The sequence below is a fragment of the Arachis duranensis genome, chromosome 2, assembly GCF_000817695.3.
Source record: "Arachis duranensis cultivar V14167 chromosome 2, aradu.V14167.gnm2.J7QH, whole genome shotgun sequence".
Classification (NCBI taxonomy): Eukaryota; Viridiplantae; Streptophyta; class Magnoliopsida; order Fabales; family Fabaceae; genus Arachis; species Arachis duranensis.
Window position 1 is genome coordinate 93693327 of NC_029773.3, and position 19050 is coordinate 93712376.

The 19050-nt window shown below is 34.9% G+C and overlaps 5 protein-coding genes across 5 annotated transcripts in view; 2 read left to right on the forward strand and 3 right to left on the reverse strand.

Annotated features, from left to right (window-relative positions):
• Positions 1-1502, forward strand: part of LOC107463645 (chlorophyllase-2) — a 1814-nt gene extending 312 nt beyond the window's left edge. Inside the window, exons 2-3 of the mRNA XM_052257368.1 lie at positions 1-131; positions 639-1502. Coding sequence (XP_052113328.1) covers positions 1-131; positions 639-1328 — 821 coding nt within the window. The 3' untranslated portion in view covers positions 1329-1502. The remainder of the gene's footprint in view (positions 132-638) is intronic.
• A 1808-nt stretch (positions 1503-3310) lies between these two features.
• Positions 3311-5921, forward strand: LOC107463660 (acireductone dioxygenase 2). Its single transcript, XM_016082500.3, has 7 exons — positions 3311-3476; positions 4174-4285; positions 4372-4466; positions 4740-4854; positions 4936-5060; positions 5466-5536; positions 5633-5921. The coding sequence occupies exons 1-7, from the start codon at positions 3459-3461 to the stop codon at positions 5697-5699; spliced, it is 603 nt and encodes a 200-aa protein (XP_015937986.1). The 5' UTR covers positions 3311-3458; the 3' UTR covers positions 5700-5921.
• A 1617-nt stretch (positions 5922-7538) lies between these two features.
• Positions 7539-8549, reverse strand: LOC107463651 (early light-induced protein, chloroplastic-like). Its single transcript, XM_016082484.3, has 3 exons — positions 8330-8549; positions 8136-8183; positions 7539-7997 (listed from the first exon to the last, which is right to left on the reverse strand). The coding sequence occupies exons 1-3, from the start codon at positions 8471-8473 to the stop codon at positions 7647-7649; spliced, it is 543 nt and encodes a 180-aa protein (XP_015937970.1). The 5' UTR covers positions 8474-8549; the 3' UTR covers positions 7539-7646.
• Positions 8550-10150: 1601 nt separating this feature from the next.
• Positions 10151-13818, reverse strand: LOC127745028 (protein argonaute 10-like). Its single transcript, XM_052258025.1, has 3 exons — positions 13430-13818; positions 12888-13004; positions 10151-10216 (listed from the first exon to the last, which is right to left on the reverse strand). Exons 1-3 carry the CDS (start codon positions 13535-13537, stop codon positions 10163-10165), a joined length of 279 nt encoding a protein of 92 aa, XP_052113985.1. The 5' UTR covers positions 13538-13818; the 3' UTR covers positions 10151-10162.
• Positions 13819-14091: 273 nt separating this feature from the next.
• LOC107463663 (50S ribosomal protein L28, chloroplastic) lies at positions 14092-16705 on the reverse strand. The gene is made up of 3 exons (XM_016082510.3): positions 16163-16705; positions 15938-16051; positions 14092-14555 (listed from the first exon to the last, which is right to left on the reverse strand). The coding sequence occupies exons 1-3, from the start codon at positions 16254-16256 to the stop codon at positions 14323-14325; spliced, it is 441 nt and encodes a 146-aa protein (XP_015937996.1). The 5' UTR covers positions 16257-16705; the 3' UTR covers positions 14092-14322.
• Between the last annotated feature and the right edge of the window lie 2345 nt (positions 16706-19050).

Sequence of the window (19050 nt, forward strand, 5' to 3'; positions counted from 1 at the left end):
TTGCAACGCCTCTTGAAGATGGAGAGTTCCCAATTCTGCTTTTCCTCCATGGCTACCTTCTTTATAATATCTTCTACTCCCAACTTATCCAACACGTTGCTTCTCATGGCTTTATTGTCATTGCTCCACAGGTTAATCAATCTTCCTCTTTACCCTCTAATGTGTCAAATATAGTTTCGTTTTGCAACATGCACTTCTAAAATGCCACTTAATTTCATCTAAAGCACCACTATTGACAAGGGGCCATCGATTACTTATTGAAGGGCAAGTATGAGCCTAGGTCATGGATATATTTCTCTGATCTGCTTTGTCATATGTTAATGGTTCATGTCTGCGATCGTTTTCCTTTATCCAAACAGAAAGTCTTGGGGCAGATTTTAGCAATTTTGGCGGAATCGTCGGCTAGCATAGATACTAAATTGTCTTCCATAAATAAATTTTACTGATTTATATGCACAAACTCTCAAAAATACAGGTGCACATTATGTGTTTTTTGAGTAAAAGTTCTTATAAATATAGGTGCAAATTATTGTGGACCAAGTGCTTCAATCCAAAATATAATATTTGTTGGTCATGTAGCATTACTGGTACACATATAGATTGAAAAGAAAGTTATGCATTGTTTGCGCAATTTACAGTTATATACGGTGGCTGGACCCGATACAAGCGATGAGATTCATTCTGCAGCAGCAATAACAAATTGGCTATCTGAAGGACTCACCAAATTCCTGCCATCAAATGTAAGGCCGAATTTCAGCAAGTTAGCACTGGCAGGCCATAGTCGCGGAGGCAAAACAGCATTCGCTCTTGCTCTGAGAAAATTAAACACGACCACTAATCTCAGGTTTTCGGCTGTAATTGGAGTGGATCCGGTGGATGGAATGGACAAGGGAAAGCAAACTCCGCCGCCAGTTCTGACATATGTCCCTCACTCATTCGATGTTGATATGGCTGCATTGGTGATAGGGTCAGGGCTAGGTGAAGTGAAGAGGAATCCCTTGTTTCCCCCTTGTGCACCGAAAGGTGTGAACCATGAGAACTTCTTCAGTGAATGCCAGAAACCAGCTTGGTATTTTGTGGCCAAGGATTATGGGCATCTTGACATGCTTGATGATGATACCAAGGGACTTGCAGGGAAAGCTACTTACTGTCTATGCAAGAATGGGGAATCAAGGAAACCAATGAGGATGTTTGTTGGAGGAGTTATTGTTGCATTCTTGAATGCTTACCTCAATGGAGATAACACTCACTTGTTGGCTACAACTGCAACAGATAGGCATCAGAGCGTACCAATACCATTGGACTTCAAATTTGATTGTCTTGTTTGAAAAAAAGATCATACAATATATACTTGCGTGCTCGTCGACACATGTACTTAATTAGTTTTCAGGAAATAGCCGATTCTATTTCCTTACACTATACGTTCATAAGGATAGCACATTTTACTTCCCATGGTGACAGTTCAAGGTAAATCATGAACATACATGCTATGTTTCGTTTCACTTGCCATGTCTACTCTAGCACCAGATATTGTATCATATAATAGACAATAATCCAAGTTTTAATCAGATATCCGTGGACATCTATAATTATATACCACGAAAATGTTAGAGAGTTATCAAAATTTATTATTTTTGTCTATAAATTAGATATCAATATTTAAAAGTATGAGATAAGATATATTGTTGAATTACTAAATTAAAAAAATTAGATTAAAAAAATTGAGTTAATGACTAAGTGATGAATAAAAATAATAAATTTTCATAATCTTCTAATATTTCTCATTATATATTAGTATTGGAAAAAATTACAAATGGGAGTAGGGGGCAAGTGGCAATTAATTAACTACAACAGTTAAGTGCTAGTATTTTTTTTTTTTATCAATTTTAGTCAGCATAGTATTTACTATTTTTTATACATGATGCATTTGGGTCTTTTTTTAAAACATATATATAAAAATATTATTTCTAATCAAGTGCTGATAAAAAATAAGAGTTAATAGTTAAAATAGTTTTTAAAAGATGATTTGTCTTTTAAATTTATCTTTGAAAAATTTTATCAATTAAATTTGTTTTTCAAAGATTATAAATTAATCATTTTTATGTTTCAGTCACTTAATTAACAGTTTTCGTTAACGATTGATAATATCAAATATTAACTCATATCATACATGATACTTAGTATATATAATTAGATGTTGAATAAATCTATTTATAAAAATTTATTAATTTAGTATTGTTAGGTTATATTAGAATTATGCTTTATATAATTAAAAAATAGACTAAATTAATAATTTTTTATAACCATAATTATTTAGTGTCTAATTTTACATATTAAGTGTCATGTATATTTTAAATTAACATTTTACATCATCAATCTCTAATTAAAACTATTAATTGAGTAATACTGTTCAATTAACTAATTAAATACAAATTGAATGTTGCAATTTGCAAGGCAGCCACTCCTATTCATTTTCTTTTGACAGGAAAATTAACTTTCATTTATATTATCAAACGGCACTTATACACATTAGTTCTATAATTAAAAAAAAATAGCTAACATGTGTCTTACTCTTACATGATAAATTTATTATTAGTAGAAATATTTTTATTAAAAATATAAAAAAATAAAAATTTTAATGTATTTCTTATATATTTATTAAATAAAAGTATTTAAAAATTTTTAATAATAATAAATTATCATTTGTCTTCAAGTCATATATTAGCCGTCATATGTTAGCTAAATCTGTAAAAATATACTTTTTATGTTAAGTTATAAACTGAAAGGAGACACAATATTTGATTGAATTATACAGAATTTTAACAAACAAAAACAAAAATAAAATTGATTCTTTTTTCTAAATCTATCTAGATATGCTTTAACATAATGGGATTTTTTTTCTCTTCCAAAATGTAGAATGGAACAATTTTCTAGTCTGCAAAAATTTCTATGAATAAAAAACTTTTCTTTTGACATCTTTCTCCCAAATTTAAAGAAAAGATATAACTAAATCTAAAATATTCATATAAAACAACCAGGGGCGGAGTTAGGTGGTGGAAAAGGGGGTGATATCCCATAATTTTAAATTTTTACATGTAAATTATATATAAATTTCAGTTTAACCTTTTTTTAAAATTTTATTTTAGTCTTAATTTATTGTATAAATATTTTTGGCCTCTCTTTAATAATTTATCTAACTCCGTCCCTAAAAACAACTATAACACTATAAAAGAGAATTATTATAAAAAAAAAAGCCTTGAAAGGAGGCATTTTTTAATTTGTTGATGCAGTGTTAACTGTTAAGGATGTCCAGATTCAACTAACCAGAAAGCGGGGGCCAGGACATGTTGGTCAAAACGCGCAAACTCTCTGTTTGGGTTGACACTGCTTTTTTTAACTAACAATCGCGTCTCCACGAAGCGCAGAATCAAAATCTCCCAAACAACACCTCAACCACCATGGCTTCCTCCATCAAGGTAATCTTACATTCTTACTTCTTCTCCCTTACAAAGTTTTATGTGTCCTGATTCTGCAATATCCTCCTTTGCTTTCTCTTTCTCTTTCTGCTTTGTTTCATCACATGCTCAATTTTAAGTCTCTATATTATTTCCTTCATTCAGATTTCAGAAACTTAAATTCTTCCTTCTTCAACTGTTTTCAAAAGGGCCGATAATAAAGCTGCTATATGTTCAAGAGAAATAAACAAATAAATAACTAAATATATTGAAGTAATGAAGTCTAGAATTTTTTTTACCATGCATAGTGCTGCTGTGGCAAGCAAGCTGAACAGTGTTCGGTTAATTGTGAGATTCATTTGTTTTGAAGTTGAGCTTCTTTCTATCAATGTGTAATTCTAACTTATTATTTGCTTTAATGGCTTAGTGAATCGATAGTGATTATTCCTCTGCTCCTCGTATGTGTGCTTTGTGTTTGTTTGTGGAAGAGAGAGAGAGAGCGCTGAAAGTTTCTCATGATTTATAATTTTATATATTCAAACATAGTTGCTTATTTGAAAAAGAAATAAATAAATAAAAAGAAAAAAAATGTTAATTTTCTGTGCTAAAATCGCTACTATTTCTATTTACATAATGGAGAGGAATTTTTGAGTTATTCATTCGGACTTCATAGTCATAGAAAAAAATAAATAATTCTTCAAATGTCACTTATTCACAGGATCCCCGAGAGGAAGTCCTTCAAGCATGGTACATGGATGATAGTGAAGAAGATCAGAGGCTTCCTCACCACAAAGAACCCAAGCAGTTTGTGTCATTGGAGCAACTTGCCGGTAGGATTCTTTGCAGAATGTGTTGCCTTTTTATTAGCTTATTGAGGAACTTACGCTCACTTGGGATTTTCCATGTTAACATGCAGAACTTGGAGTTCTTAGTTGGCGATTGGATGCTGATAACCATGAAACAGATCCAGAGCTGAAAAAGATCCGTGAAGAACGGGGCTATACCTACATGGTTTGTTATAATATGTTGATTCAAAGTTGCCTTACTATCTTCTAGATTTTATTCACCATCAATCTGACCATTCCAATTACATAATCAGAAATATCAACAAAATGCAGATACACGACCATCCTTAATTATGACTTACATGGAACAATAATTATTGTAAAGGATAACATGTTTTTGTTTAAGACATGAACAGTACACTAGTTATGGCATTGCCAACAATGTTCTGCCTGTGTTAATTTTTGAATATTTGACCTGAAATGCATATTTTTTCTGCAGGATGTCTGTGAGGTCTGCCCGGAAAAGTTGCCAAATTATGAAGAAAAAATCAAAAGTTTCTTTGAAGAACACCTTCACACTGATGAGGAGATCCGCTTTTGTGCTGCTGGAAGTGGTTTGTTGAAATACTTCTGCTTTGATTGTCGCGATACATTATATATGATGTTAAATTGCTGATGTTTGTGCTTTCCTGAAGGTTATTTTGATGTTAGAGATCGAAATGATGCTTGGATTCGTGTATGGGTAAAGAAAGGAGGAATGATCATCTTACCTGCTGGAATTTATCATCGCTTCACACTTGATGAGAGCAACTACATTAAGGTGTTGATCGTATATGACAGTACTAATATGCATTTCATTGTTGCAAATTGAAGAGAACTTCTACCTGTCAATTTCTTCCTACTAGTCCATCCCATTTTGTGGGAAGAGTGATTAAATTTACTTCGTGGCCTTGTTCCCTTTTTGGAAGGCTTTTATTTTTATAATCAAAGGATCTTCTACTTCGATTGGTGTCAGGCATCTGATTATTATATTTTCTACTTGTATTCTTGTGATATGCAAATATGTAACTTGATATATTTTCTTCTACCAATTGATGTTCATTTACATTAAGTTTTGCTGAATCTCGTCTACCTTTAAATGGTTAATTGTGTCTTATTATTTGGATGAATAGACATCCTGAAGGGCTGCAGAGATCCTCATTTGTTTTTGTTTATACATTTGCAGGCTTTGCGATTTTTCGTTGGTGAACCAATTTGGACTCCGTACAATCGCCCACACGATCATCTGCCTGCGAGGTATAAATTTATATGATTTGAGTTGAGTGACATTCGGGACAATCAATGGCACTCCATAAATTCATAGAACCTCATTTTTGTGGTTTGAATGTGCAGAGAGGAATATATCAAGGCTTTTGTGGAAAATGATGTTGCCAAACAAACTGTTGATGCCGCTGCCTAAGATTGGATGAAAAGACTATGATTTCACTGCTTTAAAACAAGAGTTGAACTCAAAAGAATTAATGCTACCTCTGGATAAAGATGCTACTCTTTATGTTGTTTGTGTTATTCACCCATTAACTTTGATGGTGTTCAAAAGTTTAATGCAAGCGTTGTTTTTTTAATATGATGGACATCAGCATATCAGCATTTTATTGTAATAATATGTTCTTCTTTGGCTGTATTGGCGTATTTGGGATTCATCTAAAAAAGGTGTAATCAATTAGTTATAGATAAGTTTTCTTTTTTTTCGGTCACGAGTTTTAGATGAGGTTAGAAGTGACTGAATCACTGAACTAATATCTGTGTGGATCATGTCCCCCAACCTCCACCCTTCTTGACTTAGAGATTTGAGGACCCAAAAGAATAAAAAAATAAATAAGCATTAGCTTTTGAGCTAGTTGGATGGATATGAGTCTAGTTTGTTCCATAGGTTTGACCATATTCCATAACTCTCTTCTAACTCCATTCTAACATCTTTTGACAAGAAGTTTTGAAAATTGGGATCTAAGAGCAATTCCAATGACAAAAAAAGGTTGTCTCCAATTTGTTTTTGTGTTAGAATATAGAAAACAGGAATTTGTTTCATTGGAGAAAAGAGAAGGGAAGATGAGACGGAAAGTTAGAAGATCTCAGAACAAGGACTTGAAAAGTAGTTTTTATTTTTTAATATTTAAAAATAGAAAAATATATTTGATAGATTATTAATAAATTTTGTTTTTGTTATTTCATTTTAATTAATTAAATAGGTAGGATCACAATAAGAGCCAAAGTTTGTGTCTCTTATTGAAAAAAAAAAATATTTGTAATTCCTATTTTATGTATATAACATAAAAATTAGGTAAATTTTAGCCAATTCTCTCATAAATAGAGGATTGGTTGCCCTCTATATTTTATTTAATTGTTAAATTATTATTGGTGAAATTTAGTTGTGTTATTATAGTTAATGCTAATTATATTTTGAATTATAATTTTAAAAATTAAATCACTAAACTATGATAAAATTTATTTTACAAATCATAATCATTTTTAGAAAGATTCATTTCGTAATTTTACCGAATTGTTACAAAAAAAGTTCAAAGCTGAAAAAAAAAAAGGATTAACAAGTTCAAATACAAAAACCAAAATGAAAAAGATAAGGAAGCATAAGCTGAAAACAAAAAACAGGGGATAAGAGAAATTGGAGCATTTGCATCCCGTTCCCATGTGATCTTCTAATTTACAAAGGTTGTGCTCTCCTCATAAATCCATTGACTCTGGATTTTGTTGGTTTTTTTTGGAGTTGTCACTCACCAGTCTCATATATAGAGGTGAGGGAGCACAAAAAACCTTCAAACATAAAAAATATACTAATAGAACACCACATCAACATATATCCAACTTTAATTCTTCAATGAGCTGCTTGAAATTAAAGCATTTACACTGTATGTTTGTTTTGATCCATTTCAGTCGAATCATATTACAATATAATACAAAATTTCAAAGGAGTGGAGTGTTTTTAGTTATATTCTAGGACCTCATCTTAGTATAATATTAATAATACATCATGTTTCCAAAGAGTGGAATAGTCTATTTGATGCTTAACTTGCAGGTGTTAGATTTTTTTTTTTTAATAGTCGCATGCAGGATGGATGCAAGAAATATGTTGTATCTTAGCTTTGTTGGCAGATGAGATGTATGTTTACTCATCAATTGCGTTTCACATATGAACATGATAAGAAAGGTTCATTCCCGTGGTTGATAGTTTTTAAATGAATTGTGGCGATATTGTTGGGTTCCAACGTGGACAAATTCATTCGTCTAATATGATCATTTATTATCCACTAAACTTTGATACATTAGCATTTGAGTTTTTCATATTCTATGAATTGAACCCCATAAATACATACATCCATAATTAATCAAATAATCAAACAAGGGTGCTTGTGCTTCCTTTGATGTATTCAGTAAAAGCAAGAGCAACCAAGCCTAACATGGCAAATCTACCATTCCATAGCTCTGCATCAGAGGACATGAACGCTTTTGATTTAGACTCCACACTAACCCCTCTCAAGAGTGGAACCAGAGAAGCAAGTGACAAGATCACACTTGTCCCCAGGAACCATGTGATCCCGCCATTGGATATCTGTACAAACACACCCTCCCCTTTGGTCACCTCCATTGCTAATGCTACCACAAATCCTATCATGGCAAGTCTTCCATTGATTCTCTCTGGTGCTGCCCCACTGAAAGCCAGAATATCTATCAACTTGCTGCTCACCTGCAGTTATTACTCGTGTTAACGGGGTGTCAGATTGATAATCAAATTAAAAAATTGCAAACATATTCTTGTGTTAATGATGTTTATTTCATTATTTGTATGCTCACAACTTGATATTTAAATATATTCTCTACTCACCTTTTGTGAAGGTGCTGGTGGTGTAACTGGATTTGGTGCCTGCTCTTCCTGCGATCAAAGACCAATGATATATATGGTCACCAAATGCATATGTTTTCTCTTAAACCCTTTGATGAAATACACAAAACACAACAACTACAGGATCACATCATGTGATATAATACCAATTAATAGTAAAATTTGCGAATTAATACCTCGGCCATGGACCGAACTACGAGGCTAGCTTTCCTCCTCAGGCTTGGAATGCCAAACTGGTTCACCCTGCACCTGTTAGAAATGTTGGTCACAGGACAGGCCAGAATAGAAGACTGCATAGCATATGATGAAGCAGCAGCCATTTGTTAGTAATGTGTGCTGGAACTGTTCCTGATGAATGTACTATTATTATGAGTATCTGGTTACAATTGCAATTAATACAATAGATAGAGCTACTTATATGATTGCTATTCTTGGCACCTAAGCTAACCACAAAGAATACCTAAGGAAGGCTTAAAGAGACTTAACTTTGAATTGTAGGCAGAAGCAATAATGAAGCGTGGGTATTTTTTTTTTTTCCGCGTGAAGCATACTTTAGGGCTTAGGCTCCAAAGATAACTTGGGGGTCGCGTGAGTTAACTTGTCCAGGCATACATGAGAAAAGCCAGAGATGTGCGTGCATGTGGCTTACATATGGACCAGAACGTGGCGTCGATGAACTTGGGATTGGAACTGTGGCACTCTTGGAAGTTGGAACCCTGCAAGGCTTCAAAATATACTATTATATTCTTCTACAGATTCTAGACAACTATTTTAGTATTACTCAATTAGCAATTATCATAATTATTGAATGATGCTGGAACATAATAAATTTGTGCTCTAAGAATATTCACAAGACTTATAAATATTATTTTCATAATAATTAAAGAAAAAAAGGCAGTGAGGGACTCGAGCATAATTAGTAGCAACAACTGAACAAAGAATATTTCAGCCATTGATCGCTTACAGTGTCTTGAGCTTTCAAAGGTTCCTCCAAATTCTTCTTCTGGCCTTCATAGATTGACCACAATTCTCTGTAAGGCTTGTATTTCTGACTTTCTGTTACTCTTTAACATTTTACTTTATTGCTCCTCTTTAGTTTGTTTATTTGTTTTAAGGTTCCTCTATGTCACTGTTATCTGCATTAGCAAGCAAATTCACGACACTATAGTGAAGGGGAACTACCTTCAGCTTTGACTTCTTTGTCCAGGCAGTAGAATTTGGACCTTTCATATAACAGGTTGACTTCACTGAATTCTCTCAAACTTGTCTCCATGCATAGACTTCAAAACTTAAATTTGTAGATACCTAACTATGATTTGTAAAGTCCAATGTATAGATTTGGTAATTGCATCTTTTTTGTGAAACAAAACGCAATGTTATGTAGAATTTCAATTGATAAGGTGATTTGATCTTCAGAGGAAACTGCCAGACTGGTAGAATAGGGTAGTATTTAGAGGTGGAGGAGACTCAGACGAAAAAATTAGACAAAATATGATTTAGATTTTAATGTCTTGACTATGGACATAGTTTAAGAGAGGGCACTATGGTGCCATTTAATTCATGTAGCCAGTGCTATCTGTTAGGGAAAGGTTTTTGTTGTTGTTGTGCTGTAAGTTGTAACTCATTCTTCAACGAGATTCATTTGAAAAAGAAAATCTTTGATTTTCATCTAACACGTCGGTGTGCATACTTTTTGTTTAGTACAACAAACTGCACATCATTTCTCAAACTCCTTCATGGATGTATTGTAACATGAAAATAAATGATATAGGTGGAAGCAATGATGAATATAGAAGTTCCTCCCGCAATGGATCTAAATTTATTGTTTGATATGTAATGTGCTGCAGACACTTATAATGCATCATCAAGCTTATTTAATAGCCCTTCTTCGCCCATTAGATGTATTGCATCTCAGAAATCAGGCAAACGCTGGAAGTGCCAGCATTGTTTATGGCAGAAAGCCTTGCCCGGATAGTTGCAGGAGTGGAAAGATGCGGGTGATACTGTCCCTAAGGCAAAAGATTCTCAGAACTTGTGACTGGAAGATCTGGAACATCCTGCTTCTGAAAGTTATAGAGAAACTATATCAGACAATTAAAGTCTGAATGACGATGGGAAAAGAATATCCTATGAAGATGCAGAAAATGACGATTTAAAGATTATGAAAATGCTGAATTATGCACTGAGAGTCAGTTTAGACGACAATTTTCTTCGAATGAAGATGCAAAAGATGCATGCTCGTTCTATTTGGCGAATGGACCGAATGAATTGGATGAAGCATCATCTTTAGAAGTTTCAATGTATGCTTCTAATTCAAAGAGGAATTCAGATCATGATCCTGATAATCCTAAATCGTGCAAGTCAAGAAAACCAATGGATAACAGCTTGTTATTGTCTTGCAAGTACAGTAAGGTCTCCTTTTGTGGCATTGAATACCGTCTACCAGATGGCTTTTATGATGCAGGACATGATCTGCTATTATAGCACCTTGAAAACTATGAGAGAAATGGGTGTCTTCTCACGTGTGAAGTCATCTTGTTAGGCAGGCTTGTTGTTATTATTACTATTGGTAGTAATAATATTAGTTGTGGAAGTACTGAACTACTGATGGTAGTTGTGTGTTAGTGGCCGTTTACAGTAATTGAATTGTTTTTCTCTTTCAGCTTTCTTACAGGGATGAGGAGTCGGATGCTATTATACTCTCGCTAGTACAGCGATCTTACTTCTGAAGCCCTTAAATAACTTGAACATTCTTGAAAATCAAGCTGTTATTGACAACTCGAGGATTGCTTCGCTGCTTGCACTTTTCATGTCAGATCATTTTGGAACAGCAATAGAAGTGCTATTGTAGAAAGGACACGGAAGTCTGTGTCTGCTTCAAAGTACAAGAAGCCTATGTATGTGCTCAACTGGGAGCAGCACTGATATAAGTGTATCTGCTAGATAAGTTGTTGATACCATAGAGAATATTACTCTCTCCAACATCTCATAGTTCCAATTAGAGCTGAGCAGTTCGGTGGTGCAGACATAAAACCTGCTTTTCAAGGTATCATTGTTGTGTTTATTCCAAATTTTTGTACGTAAACCTTTCTGCTGGAACTCTTCCATTACCTATCATATGATCTGATACAATTCTATTGTTTTGAAGTATTTATGCGATCACATTGAGGCCCCTATATCTTATGAGATTTTAAGAGATTACATGGATTTTTTAGCACGTGCATGGAATATCATCCTCATTAAGAGGGGGTGATATATGCATCAGGATGCTTGCTGATGCTTGTAGTTGTAGACCACATGATATAAGAGAAGAGAATGATCCTGAGTGCTTTTGCAGGTCTGTATCATCAAAGGCATATTTAGTTTAAAATGATGTCTTTGCTTATTATGTCATTCTTCCTAATCTACTTGTTTCAGGTGTATACCTCTTTGTCGAATCAAAATCCCTCTTTCAACTGGAGGAAATCTTGATCTTGGTTGTTCCTTTCCATCTTTCTCTGCTTGTGACAAATTCAACTACTTTAGTTAGGTGCTAGTTGGGATCAGTTGAGCTGCGGCTAAGGTATGTTACTGAAGGCCTGCTGGACGTTGAATCTTGTGCCAAGAGTGTGATTTTTTTTTAATCACTCTAGTTGATTAGTGGGTGGTTTTGGGAGGTGGATTATTTGCTTATTCAGTCGCTAATTCATTTATTTCCTGTTTCAGATATAGGTGTTCTTTTCCCACTAGTTATTTAAATTGTGTTAGTGTAGTTTCATATACATGTTTTTGCATGATACTGAAGGTGCGTACTTTGGAAGTTCAGGATAGTTCAGCCTACGGGATAAAAAATTCGGTAACATAACTTTTTGGGAGAAGCAAGAGTTCTAGGTACTCTGGACCACCCTTGCATAGTAGAAATTGATGGACACCAAATTCTTGCCCATTGGAAACTCTCTGCGGATGGTGATGTCAAGCGTAGTGTTTTTTTATGAATTTGGATGGAGGGTCCTTAAAAGTAAGATTTCTTATAGCAATTGCTATTAATACTGACATATTGTTTGTTGTTTAACTAAATTTTTGCACTTTTTTAACTATTTTTTTTTAAATCCTCCTAAAAGAACTATCTCAAGAAGCTATCAGAAGCGGGTGAAATATTGGATTTGGCTTTATATAAAGACGTTATTTGTGCTCTGTCCGAGCTGCACTCAAGGCATATATTTTTGCTTTTTGGTTTTGAAATGTGCATAGTTGTATGAATGTTGATGTAACATAAAAAACAATTTTGCATTTTGTGACCGCACAGCACTGACTCGTGTTGTCACATAGAAGCTAACATTTGGTCATTTGGATGTTTACTCCTTGAGATGCTGACTCTGCAAAATTCCATATTATACACAAGATATTCTACAAGATGCAACCACTTAACCGTGTTAACTAGGCTATATCTTGGGTTGGGTGTCCCTTGTTCTTTCAAAATTCATTCCTCAATTGGGTGGTATCATTAGAATCATGATATATGCATTCTTTTTCATTTTCATTGTAAGTATTAGGCCTTAATGTTAGGCCTTAACAGTCTTTGGGTAGATGATAGAAACACACACTTGCTACTTCCTAGTATTGCTTAAGAGAATCGTTGGAAAATCATACCTTAAAAGCCCTACATTCCTAGTTCCTAATAAGCTAAGTCATCCAGTTTTTATTGCCAGGATTCAATAATGAGTGTGTATTTGAGTTAGCTAATTATAGAGATACCTGCAAAATGTCATTTTCCAGATCGCGAGGTCTTTGGCAAGTAACTTTAACAAGAGCAGTGATTTGCTTTTCGTTCAACCTTTTTGTATAATGTTGCTTCTCAACAATTTTGCAAGCCTGGGGAATGAGAAGCAGGTAATAATAATGAATCTAACTATCAGCAAGAAGATTGGTTACTTCAATATCCATAAACTTTCCTACCTCCATAGGTAAATAGTTTGCCTTATTTTGGTTTCCAACTTGTACACAATGAAGGTGACTGTATTTAATAGTGAAACCATACATCTCTGAAAAATATTCAACAACTGATTTCATAGTCGAGTTCTCATCAACATGGAGCCTATAAAGATATAACGTCCTTATAAAGAGAACTATTGAAAAGAAGTTTTTCTTTTTTTTTTTTTGAAATTATTGTAGGACAGTACCAGAAAGAAAAAATAACTACACGGGCTCTCTTGTTAACCATCTTATAGTAGCTCCCTAAATTGTACATCATTAACATTAAAAAAAAATGGTTTGAACAAACTGTGTTTATAGAGTACCTTAATGCGATCAGCATCAGACAATTGCCTTGACAGTAAATCTTTTCCTAGCAGCTGGGCAGCATACTCCACTACTGGAAGAGGTTCAATAAATGCAGCAGAAGCCATATCTTGGAAACATAGAAGAGTAGAGAGAAATTTCAAGTTGAATTGGAGTTGAATAAGAAACTGAATTCTAGGGTGAGTACAATGTCAGAATTTGAAGTGCCTCACGTGGAGCATTAGCACGCTTACCAGCAAGAAACTGGGCCAAGTAGAAAAGTGGTACAAATTTCCCCTAGCAGCAAACTTGATCACCACTTGTATGCTTTATTAATTAATTTCTTAGCTACCTGTGTTTCTCTAATAATTTTCTATGAAGAATCAAGTTCCACGAAACTAATCGCTGAGGTTAGTATCAGTTTGCTTGATAATTGATATGCTAAAAATAAAGGTGACTCTTCAATGCAAGCCATGTTATGGATACATTATTATAGTCATCATGCACAAAGAGGGGCTCGATTTTTCTTTTATATATATATATATATTGTTATAAAAGTACTTATAAATTTACTCATTCTCATGTTTTTATTTTCCTAGCCAAAAGAATCACAAATTTTACAACTTCCAATTGGCAAAACACACATTCATATAGTAAAGTAGACAAGCATAAAACACATATCTAATCGATAAGAAGGCTGATTTGTGTAGCTTAAATTAAAAATATGCAGGCATTACAAAGTGCATATCAATTCTCAAGATATTCCGTTTGTGCTTCTCACAATATCTTCTTTCAATCACTGCTAGAATCACCCATTGTCCCTAAAAGTAACCTTAAAAACAAAATCAACAAATAATATCAACTAACTTGAATTTGTTCTTTCTTACAACTACATCCCCATAATCAGGTGGTCTTATTTCTTCCGGAGGTCAATTCCAGCTTTCTTTGCAACTGCATCGAGTCCATTCTTCTCTATGGTTTTCAATGCCTTGGTTGATAACCGAAGCTTTACATAGCGCTTCCCAGCTTCCCACCAAATCCTCTTGTACTGCAGGTTTACAAACTGCAGTTTCTTTGTCTTGTGGTTTGAGAAAGATACTTTGTTGGCCTTGTTTGCTTTCTTTCCAGTGAAAGGACAAACTCTCCCTGAAAAAACAGATAAAAAAATAAATAATAATAATTAAATCAAATAAAAAATAGGATAATAGAATAATCGATCACTGTCAAGTGTCAACAAAACATAACAGATTCCAATTAGGTTCCTCCGCCACTAATGATAATCTAACTTGTCATCAATGAGTAACATCCATATTAGCATATTGTTAGCCATGCTTGTCACCCTCTTAAAAAAAATAAAGACAGTAGAACTAGAGCATATGTGGCTCTATAGATCAGGCTGAAGCTCGAGTAAATATTAGTGTTAGTTTCTTCAGTCCAGGAAAAGTGAAATTGTACTATATAGTAATTGCCCAGCCACAAGACAATATACGAAGAAGCTTCAAAATCACAGTTGGTAGCTTCAGGATTACTTTTTTCTATTTCCAATTTCTAATGATCTGATCAAACAATTAACACAAGCTTCAACTAAACAAAATGCGGTGGTCTTCCTTCAATATACATATGACTCAAATAATATCACATGATCACGTGGAAGTTATCGGCTTATGGGTTGTGTATTCTTTATAATAACTCGAGTGTTGTTGTAGCTATTCAAATCAGCTACCTTTAACACGTTTAACAGCCTGGTGCAGGACACAACATTTTTGTAATCATCCACTTATAGCTAAACATAAAATATAGTAATTAGGGAGTAATTTGCTATTTGGTCAACTTCCCTTGGTTACTTTTGGCCATGTAAATGATTGATTTTTGTTTCGTTAGCTGCTTAAACAGGGCTGTTCTTTTGGCAGAGAGCAAACTCATAATGGATGAATCAAGCAGAGATACTTGGAGATTTTGTAGCATGAACAGGTTGAAGAACTCAAATGCTTGGCTAAAATCATGACAGCACATGGGTATCCACCATCTTAATCTTTATTCCAGATCCAGTTGTCCATCCATCAATATTTCCAGTATCAAGAGCAATCAAAATGGATAAGATACATCCTGGGTGAATAAATGTGTTAATGTGTCCTCGTCCAATCATGTGACGAAGAAGGTGATTTCACAAGTCAGAGTCCTTCAACTGATCACTCACGATTGGGTTTAAGGGTTAGTGAAGTGCAGGAGAAGGCATTTGGAAATTTCACTATTGAAACGCAACCTACGATGTTAAAAAGGTTGGAATATGAAACTTGTAATTGATGTATCACCTCTCAAGTATCTATTATGAAGTTAGTCAGAGATAACATTGGTTTTATTATGATGAATTGAACGATAACACTAATCCTTTTGGCCCAAAACAGGACAATCTTGATTTATTGAATTTTAAATTTGTTTTCCCTACTTGGAGTGAAGATGGTGCATGGCAGATAGCAAACAATGAAAGGTAAAAAATAGAAATTGAGGGAAAAGGGTAGAGGAGTTACGAGCAAGAGGCTGGAAAGGTAAGAACTTGGGAGAGATGGGCGCAAGAAGGGGCGTGGGAGAAGGGTGGTACGAAATTTTGATGCCGCTGAGGTGGGAAGTGACGAAGGCAAGCTCTGAAAGAAAGAAAAAATGCGCAGGAAGCATAAAAAATTAGTAGTTTGGACTTTGGAGTTCAAATTATGTTGATTGAATATAAATAAATAAGGAAATGGAGTTGCACTTGCCTGGATGAAGGAGATTGGAAGAAGAGGTTTTCGTTTTGGGAGGCTTCAATTTGAGGGGGAAGGTGGATACCAGTGCACAACCTGCCATTGCCATTCTTCTTTCTTATCTCTCGCTCTCCTTCACACAACTCACTTTCGCTCCTATATACTTACTATACTAACCTCATCCACCTGGTTTTTTTCCCTTTGGTCTGGGCCTAAAGCCACTAAAGGAACCCGGTTTGGAAAACCGCCCCGGTTCCACAACACAAGCTGGATCCCTGCAACTAACGAAAGATGAAACGGATGAAGAGCCATGGTGACCTCCACCGTCAGCAGCTCCTGCGGTTGCTGTGTTACTGCGCTTGAGACCATGGACGTTCAGTGATGATTCATCTGTGCTTCCCCTTCGACGTTGTTCGGAACGGTTCTCCTGGGCTCGTCGCCTTGTGTCGTGTAGCTGCCTCTCAAATCCAAGACAGAGTGAATAATCTCGAGGGTGGAAATCTCTGTTGCTTCAATTTCAAATGAAAACTGGCCTGCGACTTGTCTCTGGTTCTCCATGTGGATCTGCTGCTGCCGCCTTATTCTATTTCTCTCAATTTCTTATAGTGACTAGTTTATCATTCTATTCGATCTGCACGGCACTTATTAGATCGGATATAATTTTTACATTTTTCGGTTAGATTTGATCCGATTCGATTAGCATACTTGGTCAGTACATGATCTTCAGTTCCATCAGCAATATTTGTTGCATTCTTCCCCTAGTCTTTTTTGGACCTCCAACATCTAGCCCAGGCTCGCAATATTACTTGACATAGTTACCTGTACGCCTAGAATCTATCTTTAACAACTCAATGTATGACTCTTCTTAATCTCCATAAATTCGTGCAACTAACTTTTATTTTGTCAATCAAACTTTCTTGTAACTTGATATGAAATCATAACTTGCCTCTATTATATTTTGCAAGACTTTAATTGACACAATCGCATCAACTTTTATCATTGGAAAGGTAAAAGAACAATCACATGGTAATCAAGCTAATCAAGCTGTCTGTAATTACTAGAGATTTCGGTTCCAAACGTGTATAAGGTCCATTATTCCATTAACATCTCAAGTACCTTTTTTCTGTTAAAGAGGGATCTGAATCAACTAATTACAACCTTTTACAAATTTGTTACACTTTCTATGATACTTGATGTGATGCGATTTCAACACTTTATACTCAATCTCACCATAGATATTATAACTCTTGACAGTAAGTACAACTTTCTCTTTATTTTGGAGGATTGCCAACTTAAAACTCGATTAGAGCCGAATTATCATGCAAATCTCTGCCTCCAAATCTAGATTCGACGTTTGGAAATTCTTAGTGTCACGGCCTCCAAATATAAAGCCAAAAAGTGCGATAAATATTATTGCGTTCTGGAATTTGAAGGACTATTCTGTCAAATTGAAATCTTCCTTAAATTCTCGCCACTATTTTCATCTATCATGACAGATTCCTTATCTTCTCACAGTGCATCTTCTATAGGATCTAGTTCTCCACCCTCTATAGAGGTTGGTGACATACTAGGAGAAGTTGTCATCGCAATACAAGCTCGCTAAAAAAATAATTCTCTCTCATATCACAAGTACCATCGTTATCACAATTTAAATAAATTACAAAAGATAAAGATGTCATCAATACTGATTTCGATACAACTACGGACATTAAGCTAGAGGCTCCCAACATAACAAAAAATTGAAAATTTTGGGTCGATCCTCTTAAATTAGCGATCACATCCCCAAACTTTATATATAATTTAGTAATTCTCACCTCATATTTCTTACGACAGCAAAATAAAACTAATCTTAGAGATTTTATGAATAGATAATATTTATATACGGACCATATTATTTTCATAGTCGCTAAATATTAACCTGAAATTTGATGTCTTTGAATATACTTTTTTTTCCACAAAATAAATAAATAAAAATATTATTAAAAGATGATAATATATTTATATCTTAATTATATTTACATAAAAATATTAATATTTTTGTAATGAGTCGTCATTTAACAAATTTAAAATTTTTGCCAAAATGAAAATGTCAATTTTTATGTGAAATAGCAAGACTAACACGTACATGTTAGGCTATGCTAGTACACCTACGTGTTGTGCCTAGAAAGATGAGTTGAGGGAGTGTGTGACAAGGTTACAAGTGTGTTGAGCATGCAAATCCCATCCCATTCCCATATAGAGTATATAATTATATATCGCGATGCACCGAATGAGAAGAAAGGAATCGGAAACACAGAAAAAGAATGACATCGTTAAGCATGTGTTGCTCCATCCTGAAGAGAAGCATCGTCTACCCTCTCCATTCGGGAAATCTATACTCTCATTTCGCACCCAAAGCCAAAATCAAAACCACATCCATGGCCATCTCTATATCCCCCTTCAACGCAAAATCTTTAATAACCATAACGGATCTGAACGAAGAAATACCCGAATACCCGGTAAAGGCTCCAACGGAGATCCCAACTACTCTGCCAATTCCCGAAATAGATCCGACTGTCCCCCCCGAAATAACTACGGATCCTCCCCCGCCGCCACACCCAATTCCCTTGCCTGATGCCCCTAAACCACCTCTATCTCCACCTGGCCCGGAGACCCCCGTACCGGAGCCGGGTGTGGTGCCTCCACGCCCACCCGAGGTTGTGCCACCACGTCCACCGGGACCTGAGATTGTGCCTCCGCCGGATATAACACCACCTAGGGGACAAGGTGGAGGAGCGCCAACGTAACACCCTATAATTTTGCAATTCACATGTGACGTGAAACATGACCACATAGTCAGCTACAAGGATTTTTTTTTTTTTTGTTTAAATTGCTTTGGTTCCCAGTTTTGGCTTCTTAGTAAC